Source organism: Rutilus rutilus, assembly GCF_951802725.1.
Source record: "Rutilus rutilus genome assembly, chromosome: 20".
NCBI lineage: Eukaryota > Metazoa > Chordata > Actinopteri > Cypriniformes > Leuciscidae > Rutilus > Rutilus rutilus.
In genome coordinates this window covers 6502173-6523204 of record NC_140225.1, presented here as the reverse complement: position 1 = coordinate 6523204, position 21032 = coordinate 6502173, and the positions used below count along the sequence as shown (strand labels likewise).

At 37.0% G+C, this 21032-nt stretch overlaps 2 protein-coding genes across 11 annotated transcripts in view; one reads left to right on the top strand and one right to left on the bottom strand.

The window, feature by feature from the left end:
• Positions 1-1781: 1781 nt before the first annotated feature.
• Positions 1782-18136, bottom strand: pitx3 (paired-like homeodomain 3). Its single transcript, XM_084392073.1, has 4 exons — positions 17935-18136; positions 11488-11614; positions 7199-7404; positions 1782-3146 (listed from the first exon to the last, which is right to left on the bottom strand). The coding sequence occupies exons 2-4, from the start codon at positions 11594-11596 to the stop codon at positions 2580-2582; spliced, it is 882 nt and encodes a 293-aa protein (XP_084248199.1). The 5' UTR covers positions 11597-11614; positions 17935-18136; the 3' UTR covers positions 1782-2579.
• A 1604-nt stretch (positions 18137-19740) lies between these two features.
• gbf1 (golgi brefeldin A resistant guanine nucleotide exchange factor 1) overlaps positions 19741-21032 on the top strand; it is an 86013-nt gene continuing 84721 nt past the window's right edge. For 8 of the 10 annotated variants that reach the window (XM_084392227.1, XM_084392229.1, XM_084392228.1 and 5 more), the window contains exon 1: positions 19766-19897. The gene's annotated coding sequence lies outside the window, so the exon portion shown is untranslated. Of the gene's footprint in view, positions 19898-21032 lie in introns of all 10 variants that reach the window. The other 2 variants (XM_084392230.1, XM_084392223.1) reach the window with 1 other exon arrangement.

The following is a 21032-nucleotide window of genomic DNA, read 5'->3' as shown; positions in this document are numbered from 1 at the left end:
AAGTTGTCCTAAGACAAGAACAAGTATAAATACATGTTTTTTTGATCCACTACAATTTTTGATTACTGTAAATATCTCAAACGTAAGATACTGTAATAACGAAACAGATTTGGCAAAAGCTCTTTGTGTTTACACTCTAGACTAGAGAACGTCAAATGTTTCAATTTACAATGTGTTTTTACAGCAGTGAGCAATGAAGCCAATCACAGACATGTTTGTTGATCTCTTGAACCAATCAGGGGCGTTTAATTTAGCCAGGATACTCTCACTGGTCAAAACCTATTTTTTACAGTCTATGGTCAAAACGCGAGTTTTTTTGTATTGAGGCTTTTTTAGGGATTATAAAGGGAGCGGAATTTCTAGACTATTTAATTAATTTAGAATTTGAATAAAAGTTTTGTTTTTCATGCTGCTTAGAGGTCCGACTCGAAAGTGACATCAATGATCTTGCACTAATTAAGTGTTAAACACATCAAGATAGATACGCGTTAAGCAATGTAAATGCCGACAGGTTAACATAATTTTTTTTATGTTCATATCGATATTCTATATATTATAAAATTCTATTCTAATTTTTTGTAAAAGTAACGACTTGTAAAAAATCTTAAATGTCTCACTTTACATTGCTATTCTTATTGGTGGAGCCATTGCTCACACATTTCTGCACTTTGAACCCTCACTAATTTCAGAAGTCCCCTCAGTGATTTGATTCTGAACCGGGCCTGATTGTAGGCTACCTATGTTTGAACTTGCATTGGATTCTCAGATGTTGATAGCATATGGTTTCAGGATTATAGCAGGTCAAGTCCTTTGTAAATGTGTTTTCTTTTCAGTCCATATCTGTTTTGAGAGGTAAACATAAGGGACCAGATGATATTTACCCTCCAGTGAGATATTGATTTGGAGTGCTGAGCGTGGATCATCAGTGTGAGCTCACACCATTACCTCACATGGACAGACTCCACTGCTTTTACTTTGTGAGAAGATTCATTTAATACCCAAATCCTGTTTCAAATGCTGATCCACCATGCCAGAAAGCTGTAATTATATATCATTGTCTCACTATTGTTTAATTTCACTGCATTGTTTGTTTTTATTACACTAAACATCATATTTGCATGCATCCGAACTTATAAATCATACAGAATGATGTTTTTTGAAAATGTAAAACAGAGTTTTCTGTGGTGGGTAGGTTTAGGGGTAGGGTTTAGAGAGTATGTACAGTATAAAAATAATTATGTCTATGGAAAGTCCACATAAAACATGGAAACCCAATCTAATGTAGTGTAATGTAATTTTGTCAAAGAAAAGTTTTTGTCCTGTATTTCATATGATGCATGTCTATTTTTGCAGCACATGCATTTCCCTTTATAAAGGAGAATATGTATTCATTATTGTATATATATTGACAGAGCTGTAAACCCGAGCAATACACCCCATTGCGACTCTCTGGAGGGATTCCTCTCATACACTTACGTAATCTTGGCAGTATTCCCTCGGAAATACAAGGCACTGCACCAAGAATTCCCCCGTTACGGGATAGTGAGTGGTGCTTGATGGAAGCCCCTCCAAGACTGTAGGTCAAACAGATCAGTGACAGGCCAATAAGAACATCTATATCTCTGTCTCCCGCTCTCCCGCGCTGTCACTTCTGTTGTATAATGTTGCCATGGATCTGAGGTTGCGTTGCTATGGTGTCACGTCGAGGACTTTGTGTTTTCCCCCCAGGCCAATGTCACGAGCGAATCATTCAGACAGCGAGTGGTATTTTCTTTCAAAGCATGGGTTATTCATAAAAACAAATAATCATTTATTTTATTTTTAATGAGACAAAGCAGGCTACACCAGAAAAAGCTTGTTTTATAACAACTGCACTCTTACATACATTATATTACAGTCATAGACTCCATTTTTTTTAGAACACCACACAAATCTATTTACTCAATGGCTTTTTAGTTAATTCTTTAAAAAAAAAGTCCTAATTTTCAGCGTTTTTTCTTCTGTACCTCTTTTTCTTTTCATCTGAAACTACTCACTGCTAGGTTTCGTCTTGTCATCTTACAACAACCTTTGACCTCTGACCTTAGGCGAATGGAATTCACAACAAAGATTAAAATTCCGCGAGGAGGTACATCCGCTCGTGAGGAACATGCTCCTCTCATCATTAAAATACTACATTTCCAAGATATGTTTGTCACATACAATACAGAGTCCGTTATGTACACCGCCTCGCCTGTACCAATGGTGAGAGCAGGTATTCTGTTCGCTTTTGCAAGGTCTTCCCGTGAGTGCAGTGGAAGTGTTTAGGTCCTCTTTTGTCTCTAATCATGCAGCGGACAAAAGCTTTTAAACAGTTGGTCGGTTCAGCGACAAAGTCTCGACATGTTTTCGCACGAGTTCTTTGAGGCCTGGTCCATTGTGAGGCTCTTTTCCTCTTGAAGCTTATTCCTATTCTGTCCTTTCAGCAACCATAACAAGTTCATTGCGGGGTGATAATGCCTTGGAGTCAGATGTGGGGTTGGCTAGACAAGGGCTTGAAGTTCGGGTCGGGGTTTTTTCGAGCGCTTGACGCCGGGACTTCATACTGGCCGGTCCACAGCATACTGGCAGGGGCTTAAGTTGGACACGGGGTTCTGCACGGTCGGGTAAGCGAAGTTGGCGTGCTGTTTGGCCTTGAGCCGGAGGCTGGCCAGACTGGAGTTACAGGTGTCTCTGTACATGTACGGGCTGGCCGTGGTGGCATAAGGGCAGGCGGCTGCTGACACCGCCGCAGAATTGAGGGTGGGGCTGTTCAGGTTGTTCAGGTTTCCCAGGTTATTGAGGCCTGAGCCCGGCACCCCTGCCACCGCCGAGGGCACCATTGAGGAGGCCATGTTCATGGAAGGGATGGAGCTGGGCGGGGAGAACATTGGCTGGGAGGAGAGCGGGCTTACATTCATGGAGTTAAAGAAAGGAAAGCTTTTGGCTGATAAGGGGCTGCTGGCCAGGCTCTTAGTTGCCCAGTTGTTGTATGAGTAGCCCGAGTACATGTCTTCGTACGGCTGCATGAGTCCGTTGAACTGGGCGCCGAAGCCATTCTTACACAGCTCGGCTTGCTGGTTCCTCTCTCGCTTTCTCCATTTGGCGCGGCGGTTTTTAAACCACACCTGTTTAAGAGACAACGAGGAAGAGTTAGCACTGTCCACAGTCGGAACATCATTTGTCAGTGTAATTCAGGGCAATGGGTTACACTTTATTTGAAGGTGTCATTGTTACAGTGTAATTATATATTAAAGTACTGAGTAATATTAAGTACATGTACTTACTATAGGGTTAGGGTAGGATTATGATTTGGTTGAGGGTTAGTTGCAACCATTTACTGTTAATACTATGGTAAGTACATATAGTAACAAACACTGTAAAATAAAGTGTTACACATGTTACATGTGGCTACTGTGGTAATAACTAAATTATGCATAATTACATGCAACTAACCAATCCCAAGTCAAAACCCAATCCTACCCTAACCCTATAGTAAGTACATGTAGTTAATTATTATTACTCAGTGCTTAAATGTACAGTATACTTACACTGTAACATGGACACCTTAAAATAAAGTGTAACCCAAAAATGTAACTTTGAATGCCATATTCTTTATCACTCTACCAAAACATGTAGGAAAGAGCTCAACAGAACTTTAATATTCAGATTTTTTTAAACACTCCTTCTCGTGAGATTTAAACAATAAAAAAGTTCCACCAGGCAGAATTTAAGTGCTTCATTTATTAAACTAATTTATTCTCTTATTATGAGTTTCCCCAGTGAGAAATGTCATTAAAGAGCTTCCCTCACATTTAGTCAATTTTATATCCTATTTTTAGGGGATATTGGATGGATTAAAGTTTTAATGTGAAAAAATTAAATGAATATATTTCATTTAGCTCTCTGAGAAATTATAAAGCTGTTTTCTTGTCGATCTTTTCCCCGTGAAAGTGTTCACCGACTGTAATTAGTAAAGGAAAATAAGAAAACAAGAGCTCCTTTTAAATATTAGGTTTTATTAATGTAAATAACGTCCTGTATATACAATATGTAAATCGTTTCTTTTAAAAGTAACATCCATAAGAAGCAGAGACAAATTACTTCGCCTTCCTCATAACATATTTTTGAAGTTAGTAACTTAAAGCAATATGATAAATACAGGCAATCATGGGTATTATGACTCAAGTTAATACTCTGAGAAGGATTGTCTCCACATATTTCAAAAATAATCTCACAGTGATCGTACATTGCTGGATTTGTGCTTGTGTTGTAGTTGTGTTTTCTGGGAATATTTAATTACATATTTTATCCAGCGTACTGTAAATGATACCAGTTTATATTGGGAGAGAGGGAATACCCTTCTCTGTGAATGTTCCACTGACACTTTGGCAATGGTGTTTAAGGCCTTCCAAAATAACTGAATGTCAAATGTAGTTCAATGATCGGTGTGTTCCTTCTCTATATTTTTGGCATACATGCGTATAATGGTACGAAACTTGGTAAAGGTTTTGGCACATGCTATGTGAACAAAAACAAAAATCATGGACATGATTCGAAAAGGTTAAATGGTCCTGAGAAAATAGTCACACTTTGACTCAATAAATGGGAAACAAATATTTATAGTAAAACATATTTTGGAGAACATACATTTCATATAAAAACGTAACATAATTTTTAAGTTTACATCTGTGCTCCAAAGCATTCAAGATTTATGACAGTTTAAGTTGGAAATTTCATTGTCAGGTCTATGCTCGAAAAAAGTTTCTGCAACTAAATATACTGCAAACTACTGCAGAAATATATTTTAGTACCATAAAATCCACTAAAAATACTAAATATTAAATAAAACATTTTCGAACTGGATCATATATATAGTGTAAGAGGTTATTTTGTATTGTTATTTATTGTTTATGGATCCAATGTACTGTATTGCCAATGTAAATGCACATTGAGACAAATTAAAATGTATTTCAATTCCATTTCAATTTCAAAACCAGCAGTGGCAGCATCAAATGGAGAAGAAACCTTCACAGTCATGGTGGTCCATTTTTAAAGTATCCTGGGTCAAGCTGGCATTAGGTCAGGGCCATGATTTAAGGTTTGTGTGTTTATTAGGAGCGCATACTCTATCAATTGCGTAAATCAAAATGACAGCAGAAGCATGCGGAATATGTGACAAGGTTCCAGCTGGGATTACTGACATACATGCACAGTTCAGGAGGCCACTGATAGACATTAGGAAAGGAGTATCTCTACCTCTGTTGTTCTTTCAAAATAACAACCAAGACTGTATGCTATGTGACCTTTCCTCTGGCCAACGTGAATTTGATCCATTAGATGTGCGCCAGACAAGGAGGTAGCGATTGTATTGTCATCCATCAGAATGGAAGCCCACCTGCTCTCTTTGTGTGCTTCACCGATCAAACTTCTGCTTTTTGTTGGGACAGAAGGTCACAAACCTTTTCTAGATTCTTCTAAACAAACTATTGTTCATGTTACATCGCCGATCTCAATATAGCAGTTTTCCGGTTACAGAAAAAATGCCACAGCCAATACCAAAGCCGATGTCTTGCGTTTAAGTGTTCCTGAAAATACTGGAATAACCCAGGCCATAACTATAATTTATGTCCCATGGTTCAAAAAGAAGCCCTTTCATTACACGCAGTATCCAAATGCACCATGGTGACAGAATAGTGAACTGTTCAGAAATGTTCAAAGTGTTTCCTGACTACATTTTTAAAGAGCCATTTATGCCAAAAAGGTTTTATATAATATAAAGGAGATTATATATCTACTATAAGGAGAAATGTCTTAACCCACTGATGCTCTTCAGACGTTTTTGACCAAATATTTGTACATTTGTGTTTTTTTTACTTCATCTGAACGGTACAACATATGGTAAAGTTTTGGCACTTAAAAAAAAAATCATGGACATTATTCAAAAAGGCGGTCCTGGAAAAAAACAATAGTCACACTTTTACTCCTCACGGTCAAAAATGACACATTTGGAAATTAATGGGAAACTAATTTCACCTAGTGAGTACTGCGCCCAAACAAAATCTAAAGCTAATTTTTTGTGTTATTAACCTAAAATTTGGAACACAAGTTGTTTGGATTTATGGCTGTGATTTTCTCATAGAGTAAAACCTTTTTTGGAAAATATATATTTCATATAAAAGTTAAAAATAGTATTTTGTGCATTTTTCAATAAACAACAATAAACTTTATTAACAATAAAAACGTTCAACTTAGAGGGTTGAATGAACACCAGTGTTAAATGGTTGCATTATACTAATGTAATGTGAGTTATTTCAATTTTTCTACTGATAAAGTATGTTTATGAGCTGTTTAATGTAAGTAGAATTTAAAATGAAAAATCGATTAAAAACTAAATGAATTAAAATCTGTATAACTATGATCCCATGATGGAAACCTCTAAGAGATTCTATATATGAAGCACCTGACAGAACCGTATAACCTTTTCTTCTAGTGCAACTTCTTATCTTTGTCAGTCAGCATGTCCACTCACAGTCATTTTGATTATTACATCGACAATTGTTTTTGAACCCCATAGAGCCATATACGGATTAACCATAGGAGCACCGGGGCACCACGTCCAAGTGGGCACCACGCAAATATTATTTTCTCTTTTAAAAAAAGCGAGGCCTTCTAGCCTAGGCCTATATCCTTTCATCAGAACGTTCTAAATTCCCTAAATGTTTTGTTTAAAGTTTATTTTCATTATTTTATACGTTTTTTATATGATTTTGTAAGATTTTTTTCTACTTGAGCTAACATCGATGTAACCTTCTGTTGTCATATAAGTTTATTAATATTAATTACTTTTGAGTAGTAAAATAATAATAATAACTGAATGTAAATTTTCACATAAAACACATTTTATTTATTTATTCTTAGTGGTTATGGGGGGATGGGGGGGGGGGGGGGGGCACTCTAGGTTTCAGTGCCGAAAGTTGGGTTGACGTCAACATCCAACTTCAGACTGACGTCAACGTCCGACGTCGGACAGACTTTTGGGATTTTGGTTGGAAATGAAAGTTGGGTTGACGTCAGAATCACTCTTGGTGTCAGTGCCCATGGCCACCAAAGAGTCTTAATCCGCCACTGCACAGAGCCCTACCTATCCACAGTGGTTTAGTTTGTCAGGGACACGTACCCGTACTCTTGCTTCTGTGAGGTTGGTCCACACAGCGATCTCCTCTCGTGTGCTCATGTCAGGATAACGGTTTCTCTGAAAGGTGGCTTCGAGTTCCTGGAGCTGCTGGCTGGTAAAGTGTGTCCTTTGCCGGCGCTGTTTTTTCTTTAGAGAGCCGTCCTCTGGGTTCGACTCATCTGTGTGGTTCTGATGGGACTTCTCTGTATCTGTATGGGTCAGAGGCAAAAGCATTAATTAAACCGATACATATACGGTTAAATCCCACAATTATCATGCTTACTTAATCTTAAAAAATTTGATGCAACTTATTCGGGTTTACAGTGCTAAACACAAAGGTCCTTATTTCTGTTTGCCTTGAAAGCAAGATCAAGATAAACTGCAGGGCCCAAAGTGTTTTTGTATGTGTGATGAAAATCCTCCCTCTGTGGTGTAGAGTTCTGCAAATTGCAAATTGAAGACCCCACAGAAAGGGCTAAATTAGCCCGGACACATAATCCTGGGATCAGCTATTAGTGACAGGGCAGGTTTGGGGCTGTTTGGCAAGAGCTTAACTCTCTAGGAGCAGTTCTAACTAATCAGCGAGCTTTCCAGGGCCTCTAGGAAAACCAATAAGACATCATGCTGCCATCTGTCAGTGCACAGACACCCTTTAACTCTACAACAGCACCTTAAACACAAGTCCCACCAAAATAAAACTTGAGAGTAACAACATTAAAATCATTTTATTTAAGATTAATTGAATAAGTGTTCAATGAAATGAATGTATTGTAATCACCGAAATTTGGGTTTGCATCGTGTCGTTTCAGTGGTAGGCCGTGCTGTATAAACTAAAGAGAGGATCCCGATACCGCTCATTTTCACCAGTCGCTTTGTTGTATTACTGTCAACGCTTTAAATGCATAGATTTATCGTCAGTTGTAATTAGGTTGGTGTTTAGTCTGAATATCGCGGAAATATTTTTGTCCATCAACGAGATGATTTATGAGTGCCGTCAGAAGCTGTTGACTAAAATTAAACGTTTACCATTCGTTCAATTTTGTGTGTGTGTGATTGTGAACATATGTAGTAAACAACCCCCCCCAAAAAAAATGTCATTATATTAAATATAGTAAAATTCATATTTAGTAGCCTATTCTTTTTTTAATCCCCAATGTTGTTCAGAGTGACTTTAATTTCATGTTTGTAGCCATGTTTTTAAATGAACACATTTTCCTTAAAAACAATATCGCTAATAATAATATTAATGCAAATAATACATTTTCATACTATTCAATTAAATACAGTGTAATGATAGCCTATTAATGAATATTTAACATCTCTTTTTTTTATTACAAAGCATGCACTTTTCAGAAATGCGATAGGCTATAATGCTTCTGAAAGAGTAAAAATAGGCAACATGGTCTATAAATAATTTAACAGCTTAATATAATCTCTGTGTTTATATTTTTTTTGTTGAATTGATCCTAAGTGGAAAAATATATTTTCCCATTGGCGGTAAAAAATAATAATAATAAAAATTCTTCGTTATTTAGGCTTTATTATGGAACGTTGGCTATCCGTTTGGAGATTTGAATTTCAAAAAAATATTACCTTTTCATAACCAAGCAACCTGGGGCGATTTTTCCGGTTAGTGATATTTAGGCCTATTATCTGCTGATGGAAATTGGAATAAAACAGTAAAACTTAAACTGCTGTGCGAATACAGACACACGTTTGGCAGTTTTCAGTGTAATGGCTACACCTCCCATATGGATTAGAGGATGACACGGGAGTGGATTTTCACTCCTGTCCCGTCCCACTCCCATAGAAAGAAATCTTGTCCCGTCCCACTCCCAGACCAAAGTTTAAAAAATAATCCCATCCCATCCCGCTCCTGGTAAATTGACTCCCAGTCCCATCCCGCTCCTGTTTAAACTGACTCCTGCTCCTGTACCGCTCCCATATATTTTTTTCTTCAATTAGTGTTTAGTTAATACATACAGGGGTGCAAACACATGTATGGTCAAAAAAGAGAGAGGTAATCGAAGCCCTCGTCCCGCGGCAAATATCCAGATACTACATTGCCACCATCCCCAACCCACCCCTATAGGCACATAGAGTCAAATGAAATTTAGAAAAACTATCTTGCACTTCTTCTTGCTTTACTGCTACTTCCTGAAAACAATTTCACCTGATGATTTGAATAGCTCTTTTTGTAAAGAATGAATAATTCTAGGATGATTGGGGTAATTGTGTAGGGTAGGCCTAGTGCATCTGCATAGAAACTAATAAACATAATACAAATATAAATACAATAAAACACAAATAAACGTATACACAATAAAACAGAAATAAAGCAGTGCTTTATGTTTTTCAGGTAAATTAACTGTATTAAATATTAATACAGTTTATCTTTTGACAAAACATGATTTTTCTCTTTCTCTTTTGTTGTTTGATTAACTTTGGTGACACAAACAGCTGCAGGTATATTGGGTGCTGTCCCTTTAAGACGAATGCAAGTATCTAATACCGGTAATGACACGCATCCGTTTTATTTTGACTGCGTTTACGGGGAAACTCGTTGAGACGGACACTGGCTTATTTTTTCGTGCACATGTCTGTTCAAACACAAATAGATAAGACAGAAAAGGGAATTCGGTGTTCACGAACTTCACGTGCTGTCTGCGACTGCGTGGCTCTGTGCGCCGACAGACCATCTACATTTGGATGTTAAACATAATATATATAGCCTGATACAGCAAAGACAACGTCGGCAGAATATTTCGTTCTGTAGGCCTATTGACGGGCAATATTTGAAAATCGATAATTAGGCCTATTTTTAAAATTGCAATTATATATGCATTTGTCAAAACCGAGAGACTTTCAAGCATCAAAATGTAATTTATTAATATGTATTTGCGCCTTCAATTTTGTCTGAAAACTTCCAACACTCTTGCGTGTCGCGTGAAAAATAGGCGTCGGTTGCGGTTCTATTTCTAGCACGCGGTTTCGGCGCGGCTCGAGAAGTGTGTGTGTCACGCAGGTATTGTGCTCTAACACAAGCTCTAACCAGTTAACATGAGAGCCGACATAAAAACGGACACTCCACGCCACGCAGAGAGAAATGTGATGCAGTGGCATATCCAGAGTGAGACAGAAACACTAGTGGTTCACGCTTGCGCACACACTGCTGGTTTGGCGCGCAGTGTTCTGATTCGCTTATTTCCTATTTACTTGTTGGTGGACGCAATCCAGAATTACTGTTGGTTAAATTATAATCAATTTTCAGTTATTTTTTAATTGCGTTACATTGTAGGCGTATTAAAAGGAAACTACAAAATGGTGCATTTACTTTTTTCTTTTTTTGTCATCTTTGCTATTGGTTAATTCCCGCTCCCGTCTGCTCCCGTTAACCATTTATCCTGTACCGTCCAAATCCCGTGATTAATAGCAAAGATGACTCCCATCCTGCAGGAATCCCACGGGAATCCCGTGACCCGTGGGATTCCCGAAAAAATGTCAGCCTCTAATATGGATATGGCTATTCAACATTGTAAAAAAAACCACGTAAACAATAAAATCGCTTTCCTCATAATGTTAATGCATTTGTAGGTTACATTTAGGCTAACCTAATTTTTGCAACTGCCTGCGCGCTGACACTGTAAAACTGTAACGCGTCAGGCTTGATAAACCTAATAACTGTAGCTAATTTAATCAACAATACATAGACGCCTTTTCTTAGTTTGTTTAGGATTAGACCTACATAATTTTCTGTCGTGCAATGATGTGCATATCGTCTTCAGACCTTTTGCTCTTTTCGCAGGTGTTTAGGTTTATTCGCATTGGCCTACTGACTGTCATTTGGATATCAAATTTGAGGCACAGGAATGAATAATTTATGCTCCGTTCCTTCAGCACGTGACTGGCTAGCCGGGATGTTCTCCTTCAAATGGCGACTGTCATCAGTATAAAGTCTGTCTGTAAAAGGTGGATTCAAATGACCCAAGATTATTCAAAACTACAACCAAAAGATGCGGAGGTGTTATTACTAGCCCAATTCAACCTGAACACAGTGTGCCATAAATAGGCCTACCCAACATAACGAACGTGTCCATGGGTAAGCATTAAATCATGCACTGAATTTGGACTGTCTACCAGAAAACTGAAATATGAGGGTTTGCGTTCCGATTAATAGAAAACAAGATAGCAAATTCTGTACATAGCCTATTATATAAACAGATTTGACTTTAAAATGAAGTAAGCGTGGTAAAAATGGATTTTTGTGTATTGATGATTAAAGATGTACTGACCACTGTTGTCCTGGCCTTTGCATCCCGGCTCGTGCTGAGGAGTCCCGGAGTCAGACAGAGACAGTGCCGGGCTTCGGGCCTCACTGTCCGCTAGAAGGTTAAAATCCATCACCTCGACTGCCAGGCTCTGTGAACAGCACAGGGTCATATTTACATGAATGCTGATACCCCATACAAGCTCAAGCTAATACACATGATACTGAATTGTTTGCTCAGATTCACTGCATGGGACGCAGCTCATTCTGACTTGTGATTATGAAATAAAAATACACAAATCCCCTTTTATTCTTACATTTGTAATGTGCTTGTTATCATTAGATTTACTTAAACAGACCTATAGTTGGCTATTTTCACGACTGATCATGTCGCTTAGAAATAGTCTATCAAAAAAGTGGGTTACACCGTTACAGTGTAGGCTAATTATAAATTTAAGAATTGAGTGATAATTAACAACATGTAGGCTACTTACTGTAGGGTTGGGATTAGGGTTTGGTTTAGGGTTAGTTGCATGTAATTATGCCTAATTTATAGTTATTACTATAGTAAATACATGTAACGTGTAACAAGGGCACATTAAAATAAAGTGTTACCACAAAATGATACACGTTGAACGTGATACAATTCATAATTTTAATAATGTAGCAATTCAAAAAGTTGAATTGCTGCATTAAAAGTTGGTGGCAAAGTCACAACCTGCAGCGATATATTACAATGTTTCAACAACCTTGGATATTATTTATGATAAAAACATTTTAGTAAGAACCCATTTAACAGAATAGAAATTATGGCGATGTTGGGTTAAAAGGATGGAAACAAAGATATTTTTCAACGCTGTACGACATAATGATGAAAAATATTTTTAGACTCAGACTGTCCGTATAAGTTGAATTAGGTCTATAAACTAAACAATGATTTTGTCAATGCTTTCGCTAAATAGCCAGGCCTTTTTTAGGCCTATTTTTTATTGTTAATTGCTTTTGATAATATTTTCCTGCGCAAAAAGTACAAGCGAAACAGAGATGAAAAAATGCCCAATTAAATCTAACCCTCCAAAATAAGACATAAACCCAAATAAATAACACCCCCCCCCCCCCCCCCCTAGAATAAATCAGAACAGCTATGAAACCGAATGTGCAATAAGCATGATTTGCATGTTTTATCATATCAAATGAGATGTAGTAATAAAAGCCAGCGCATTTGCTTTGTGTTGCAAATCTCCAAGTTGTCAGGTATGGGTTCATCCGTTTACGGTACAATATAGTCTACTCTTTACGTCTGAAAACATTTTGGACTAGACACCGATCAATCAAAGTTCAAAATTACGTGAACCAAAAGCTTTTAATAGCAGCCTTGTAATAGAGCCTAAAATAACATCTCGTTTATTTATGTAACAGCAGCAACACCCCAGAGATATAGAAACATAATCACTCTCTTTGGAATCTGTTATGTGACTGGATGAAGCCAACGGCACCGAAACTCGCACGCCGAGGAGAGTTTACGGAACTGAACGCCAACAGGCTACACAACATGTGATTTTCTCTCTTTTTATTTCCTGCTGGGTTTCACCTCTCTTTTGAAGGATTCATAGACTATTAGAGATGTGAAGGTTAAGGTTTGACTGATAGGCTATAACCTCGTAAATTCATGCTTAAAATAATAATTGTACATTCTCATTTTTCTTCACATCTTAGAAATCCAAAATAGCATATTCTCTTGATTGAATAATTTTCTGTTACCGTTTTAAATTAATATGCAAAGTAATGATGAACTCACACAAAACACACATTTAAACCTATGGTTTCTCATTTTCCAACATCAATCAAATAGCCTATCTCATGGAAAACATTTTACCAGTTAAACATTTTACCAGTTAAAGATTACGCAAATATATATATTATTTTTTTTTGCCAATGAGTCGCATACATTTTTCCAAAGAGCGCGTAATTCGTACATTTCTACGTTTCCAAAATCATCGTTGTCAAAACATTCGTAAATAAACGAACGCATCGGACAACTACACTTGACTTGTGCAACTTCAGCAGATCTTTCTCCTTGCTTTCACAGAGATGAAAGGGCAATAAATATACTTGCATTCAATTAGAATCTACTATAGCCTTTACGAGAAAATATAAGTGGTTAAACAACGAATTTAGAACGATGAAGACAGAAGACTGCTTTACATGACAGATCACAATGCATAATTTGGGCCTACTTTGATTAACAAAACTAACTGCTATAAAAAGATAATATAGGCTACTCTTTAAAATGAGAGGTTTATTGATTTCACATATATTATTCTGACTCTGCGATAAGTTTCAATAAACATTTGTTTAATCAAAAGAAGAACAAGCTAAATGAGCGCCCTTGTTTAGCCTACTGTCGCCACATTCTTCCTTCAGTGACATTGTACTAATGTGTGTGCCATATGGTTTAAGTGATGTTTTTGAAAATAAGAAATATGCTTAATAACTTTTCAGATCCATGTCCATAAACTTGCTGAGGGGTTTAGGGAAAGTTTTGACCTAGTTCAGCACCAAATAGACCCGACAGCTCCGTATACGGACAAGTGTGCAAATCGGGCATTTCTCAATGTTATATAACGTGAATTGGTGGTGATGGTCGACTTTTCCATCATTAGAACTTAATGAGTAATTAACAATAGCGTCTCATTACGGTCCAGCCAGATTAATCTAATTTAATCAGTTAGTGGAACGTTATATACACTTTTTGCTAAATATATTCATGATAAATGGAAGAGCATAATTCATCTTTCTTTCTTTCTTTCTTTCTTTCTTTCTTTCTTTCTTTCTTTCTTTCTTTCTTTCTTTCTTTCTTTCTTTCTTTCTTTCTTTCTTTCTTCATGTAATCAATAAAGGCTGGCTTGGAATCCTCCATCCATTAGAAGAATAGTGAAAATTCAGGAAGTGATCAGTATTCATGAAGTGACAGACCCTTCTCTGGGGAGATTATCAGTGGTGATAAATAACAGACCAACATTTTAGTATGACTGATTATGAACTTTTTCTACCAAAACACTGTTTACTTACAGATGCCTTTTTCAGAGTCCCTAATTAGGTTTTGTTACCAGATAACAACAACTAGGCTTGGGCCTATAGGCTATACTCAATACAACGAATCCTTAAAGAAAAAACATTTGGATAACAAAGCAGGGTGTCCTGTTAAAACATAATGATTTGTTGTATGTGCACAGGACAGCATGCTATTTGATTTGACAGATTTTTGTCTTGTGCTGTATGTGGTGTAATTTGGCCTATAAATGAAATTAACCAATTAGCATTCATTCATTATTTAAGATTCGAATTGCTATATGTTCTAGCACTACACTTTTACTTTATTACTCCACTTTATTTATCAAACAAAAGGTCAATTTTTAAGATACAATATCCTCTTTATAGTCACTTTTATCTTTAATCTAATAAACAATTGAGGTAACTTGTAAATGCAGCTGGTTTGTGGGGAGGCTATCACGAGAAAGCAGAATTACAATCAGAAATATACTTTAACATGATAAATGGTTATCTGTCAGGCAGGCTGCTCAGATGCTGTTTCTTTTGCTATAGCTTTGTTTCCAATGCTATAGACATAAGCTGGTTATTTAATGCAGAGAAAGGTGTCAATGAAACCCCCTACCCCGGCCAGGACTTGTGACATTATTACATTTCAAACTCTATCAAGGGTCCTCTAAGGATTGTGGGCCAACGAGGCTGATAGATTTCATAAATGTAAAAAAAATGGAGACCAAATGGGAAAGCGACCTGGCTTTTCTGACCTTGTCTATCGTAGCTTAGGCTATATAATCAATTGTTCAAATTAATGTTCAAAAGTTTTGTTTTATTTTCAAATTGTTAAAAGGCTAAAATGCACTAATAATAATAATTTCGTAGGCTAAATCTTCTGTGAAATAAAGTTTGGCTCAAACTTTATGTATCTCTTCGGTGGCACACACACATTTGTTGGGAAATTGATGCTGCCTTTGAGATATTGGTACTGACATGGCTCTGGGAATTCTTGTCGGAGGCAGTTTATTTATATACACGACATCGATCTCATTAAAATATATATATCTAATAAGAGAAGAGATAATAGAGGTAAATCCTCTCGTTTTTCAGAAGATTGCTGGGTCCATCTGTTGGTTCGACAGAGGCAGACAGCATACATTTCCACGGGCTGCTGCATTATCTCAGGAATTATTCATAAACGCGTTTAGAATTAATTCCTTGGATTAAGAGTTGATTAAGATGTGTGTCACTTTGCTGTCTGAGAACTTATTAAGGGCCCACTCGAGCCGGCGGCAGATGGAATTTCTACCCAATGTTTGTAGATGTTAATTTCTCCCCTCCTAACACCCATTTGCATTTGGCTGTGTATGTCAAAGCGCGGCTTTTCCTGCACGCACAGCTCCGAAAATCCGTGTAGGAGATGCTCATCTCACTCACTATAAGATCGGGCATGTTTATTACATTACGCGCTACGCACGCGCTATTCGACTGAGATAGCCTACAAATGTTTTTGGTAATGAAATTATGAAACATCACATCCACAAATATTCTTGATATTTGTTTGTTAGCAAAATGTAAAGAAAATAAAGGCTTATATAGGCTATATAAACTTGGATGTTTAAGTCATTTAAATTTAAAGAAGGCTAAAAATTTGTTTAATGTTGTATAACATAAAAAAAGTTAAAATTGCGTAACTTATTTTGATGAGTTAAAGCAATGTAAAACATAGACTATGTTGTCATAACTTATTGATCATAGCCTATAGTTTTTTTTACAGTGATATGGCCGCAGCTGAAGCCGAAGTACACAGGCTTGTTTGTGTTTGTGTATTATATCCCCATGAAAGCAACATGAGAAGACATGACCAAACACAAGCGTCACGCACTGTTCAGCCTGTGTGGTTTAACCACACACATATGAACTGTTTTTATTTTTTTTATTTTTTTTAAGGTATTAGCTATTTTGTTTAAACGATATTTAGCGGTTATGATTGACTTTTGAACGCTTGTTGTATATTCACTATGACAGCCTATTAGGGTAGCCTATTTATCGTTTCTAATAATAATAAAAAAAAATCGTTGAAATAAAAACAAGCATTCGTCATAAACAAGAGAACTAGGCCTATTTAAATATAGGGTATACTGAAATAAAATACAACTTAGACTAAATAAGGCTAAACGAAATGGAGCCATTTTTGTTTTTTGATACACTGGCAAAAATGTTTCGGTCAATCTTGTTTGACTATTTGGCCGCATGTAAATTTAGATAAACAGGTGCGTTTGCTTGAGTATTTTTATAGGCTATTTTACATGTTCAGAAATGCCCCCAAACACTGACTGAAGCTAGTAGGCTAATGTAGCCTATACGTAGAAATTGTTGCATGTCATTGTTCCTTTATTCCAATTTTATAAAGCGAGCTGTTTTAAAATATTATCTGAATATTTTTATTCGTTTTTATAGGCTACGAAATAACTGAGCTCAGTGCGCGCGGGTATCTTGGCTTTGGAGCACATGCCTATCAGTTTGTATATATTGCATTAATATTTTGACTTATAATATTTTGACTTATAGATAGGCTGTAGCCTATAACAATAAGAAAAACCTGGTTAAATGATATGCAGCAATATATATCGAGGTTTTATTACTATTGTAGTTTTTGTAATAGGCTCCAATGCGAGTTAAACACAATTGTCATAAAAGATGTAGGCTAACAAAAGTTTTACTAACCGCAGCCAATTCTTCAATTAAATTTAGCTGAAGGCACAAATCGGCTAACTTAACTCACAATCAATATAATCTTTTCGTTTAACATACAACTAATTAAAAACATGATCTAAAGCATTCCACAAGCCCGCGTTTAACTGAAAATAATGAATAATAAAACTAAAAAAACAGGGTTTAAATCAAAATTATCCCGAATGCAGATATCATAGAATCGTATGATTTTTTTTCATAATGAAAGGGATTGTGCTATCAAGTTAATAAATTGCTTCTGATCATCTAGGGTTATTATTTAAAATATTGTCTAATACATCAATATATAACCGTAGGCTATAATATTGACAAAGCACTATGACCTGACACGATATTGCATATTTTAAAGTTAAAGAGTAGCCTACATGTTGTAGCCTACTGAGGTTTGTACATTTCGGCACATCCGGACATCATCGCATCAACTTCAGCCCGATGATAAACGACGCTCGCTCGTCCCGTGTTTCTCTTCAGTCGCCGATCAAAACGGATCTTTATCTCTACCGCTTTGGAGCACCATGCCATATCAGCAAAATGCGCTGCGATCTATTTAGTCTGACACGACAGGTAGGTTAGCCTATATTTTTGAGAGACTGGAAGGAGACAACATCCCCACAGCTCCTCCATCGCACGAGAGCATCAGCACCACAGTGATTTTTGTCATGCATCTACTCACATGAATCCCGGTCTAGTGGAGGTAATCCTCGAAAAATGTACAACTCTTGAGTACAACGCGTGTTAGCTGCTTTTCTGAAACGATGCAGTCGTAATGTAGAAAGTTCCTTAGTTTGGGCAAATGAAAAGAGACAGTTTCCCCTTTCTCTCTCTCGTGTTGCCTGTCATAAGTTTGTAGAGGAGAGTGAAGGCTCGATCCCCATGCAGAGGGGAACTGACTTTATGCTAAATATCTCGTGCGACAGGTCCGCGGCAGGAATGAATGCCCACCCCTTGACTCTCTCTCTCTCTCTCTCTCTCTCTCTCTCTCTCTCTCTCTCTCTCTCTCTCTCCCACGCTCTTTTTCAGTCTCTCACACATGCGCTCGCTAAACATACGCAGAGTAAATCAAGGCTTCAGTCAGTCACCCTGAGCTACCTTCCACAGTTTCTCCAAAACCTTAGATTTAAACATGAACATTCATAGATTAGTTAATTCAGTTAGTTCTGTTGTCTAAATAGAATATTTTTCTCAACTCCACAGGACGTTTCCTCAAACACTCTAAAAATAAAGGGTTTTAGCTGGCATTCATGGTTCCATAAAGAACCCAAAACAATCCCTTTCAAATGGACAAAAGGTTCTTTATATTGGAAAAGCCTCTAAAGATTATTACAAGACATGGGCATACTAAGAAATTTGGTTCTCTGAAAGGTTCTTCATGCCATCTTTTGGAACCTTAAGAATTTTTTAAGCGTTACCTACCTATCGATCTATCCATATAGCCCACAGTATTAATCTAGCCTATATTTCAATAAAGAATATAGCCTACTGTCAGGCCTAGCCTAAAAAAAATAATAATAAAAAAAAAAGATTAAATAAAAATAAAACCATGCCTAAGTCAGTTGTAGGCTAGTTTAAAGCAGATGTGTGCAGATATGATTCTCTCTTGAGGACAATCAGGGGGTTTAATACTAATCGACCAATAATTTTCGTCAGTTTTGCGTGCAACTCCACGACTATATTATATAAGCTGCTATCTCAAGTTACTTTGCATTTTCGTAATGTTTCTTTATCACGCAAATGTACGTAGCCTAATGCACGTCTCTTTATATTCAAAGAGAAAACAAACACCTCATAATAAAAAATAAAAAAACGAAATAACTGTTTCATGGTTCAGCACCTTATGGGCTATATAACATTATAGAAATGCTGATATTCTTTAACTCTGAAGATGTAGCCTATGTTTGTTGCATAGCCTATTTCTGCTGATGTTTCTTTGATACACAACGATTATGATATAGATTATGGATATATTTCATACCCCACCTGCAGTCAAACAATAGCTACTGTCCTGCTTGAGCAAAGTTCTTGAATGTGGATATGTACTTTTTTTTATGCATCATTCCTTATAATTATTTTAATTACTAGGTGTATGCTATTCCTGTTAGCAAACACCTTCATATACCTTCTCAACTGGTTTGCAGCACTGACATAAGTTTCTGTATAGACGTAATTGTTCATTTCGGTCCCGTGTTTATGAACTGAACGCCTCAGTCGTGCTGTTTCGTCATCAGTGAAATTCAACCAACCCTGTTCGGATATGATTTCACCAAAGAGCCGCCCCATTTTAAACACGAACCCGAGAATATATTAATGTTACGACAATGATACACAGTTTTATTGGCTTTGAAATATATAAACACGTAAAACTAGCCGTTTAAAAGTAAGCTAATGAGTTGTGATTGCTTCGAAATAACGACATAATCTATTTTAAAAACACGGGAAGTAAGACCCTAGAGTCAGAAGACCATTGGCTGAAACAGCTGTCAGTTGACAGGAAGTATCAAGTTAGTGTGCGCCTACACCATTTCCACGTCAGTAAGTTTGCCTGTGGTGGAGATTACCTACCGGTGACAGAATATCTGTCTAGTGATTTAACAGAAAAACAGCAGGGCATGACAACTCTACGTGGAACTGTCTAAAATGTAAGCCTTTATTCAACGCAGTCATTGCTGCATTGTTACTTGTCTATACGCTTCTGGTCGCCTGCTAAACTAGTTAGCCAAACGAGTGGAAATGAATCTGAACGCCATTTTGGATTCGCTGCCACAGAGTCGACAGCAGTGTTTTCATGTTTTTCTGTTTTCTGACAGACGCGTTTTCTCAGAAAGAGACACAAGCTCTTATAAAACAAAACGAGGTCTCATTTCACACGTTTATTTGTGCAGTTTAGCAGCAGTGGTCAGCATGACAAACCAATTGCTAGCTTGTTGACAGGTTGGTTGGATGCATCATCAGCTCTGTTGATTATTCATAAGTCTTTTGTTTTTCTCATTCATAGTCGCATCTCGAAGTAGAAGATATGTGGAAGATATATGATCGTATTGTGATCATTTGCAGGTCGCTTAACACGGTGTACTTTGCCATTGACAAGCTTTGCTAGCAAGCTCGCTAAGCTTATTGGCCTACTGATCAATTCAGCTATAATCAATTCCCACTCTTCGTCAACCTTTGTACATCGTACAGCGCAGTGAGACAGACTGTCTGTTATCATAATATGCTGTTATTACTAATACTGTTCAAGATAACGGATCTATTGCTGTGTGCCGGATGGCTGTCATGAAGATGTGCTATAGCATCATGATGCTGGTTGGTAGGAACTTACGTGGCCATCATCACTGAATGACCCGGGCCCTCTTAAGAGAGCAGTCAAGTTGTGCTTCTTTAGATGGGTTGATGTTTATGCTCAGATATTTGACTTTAGAGTTACATAACTTATGCATAGGTTCAGAGGAGGATTCTGTACTTACACTGTAGATTCAGCTACAGGCGTTGAGCTTAAATTTGATGCATCAGGATTTTGTAGCTCATGTGGTATGATATAAGAGAATATGAAACTCATTATGGAACCCTTTTTTTTTATTCAAAGGCCCAAACTGAGCTAAAATATGCAATTTTGTGCAGTTGCTGATATTTATATGACTAAATTCTGATAGCTTGTTATGTAAAACCAATGAGATTTTTATAACCATATAGAAGACTTCTTTCATAACATGCAAAGATCAGTTGACAGACTAGATCATATTTAAATGCTTAGTTTTATCATCAAAGCTCTGTGGT

Coding starts and splice junctions, on each gene's coding strand:
- pitx3 (XM_084392073.1), bottom strand. CDS start 11,596: ATGGATTTTAACCTTCTAGCGGACAGTGAGGCCCGAAGCCCGGCACTG. Junction 7,405..11,487: donor CAAAGGCCAGGACAACAGTG/GTCAGTACATCT, acceptor TGACCCATACAG/ATACAGAGAAGTCCCATCAG. Junction 3,147..7,198: donor TCACAGAAGCAAGAGTACGG/GTACGTGTCCCT, acceptor TCTCTTAAACAG/GTGTGGTTTAAAAACCGCCG.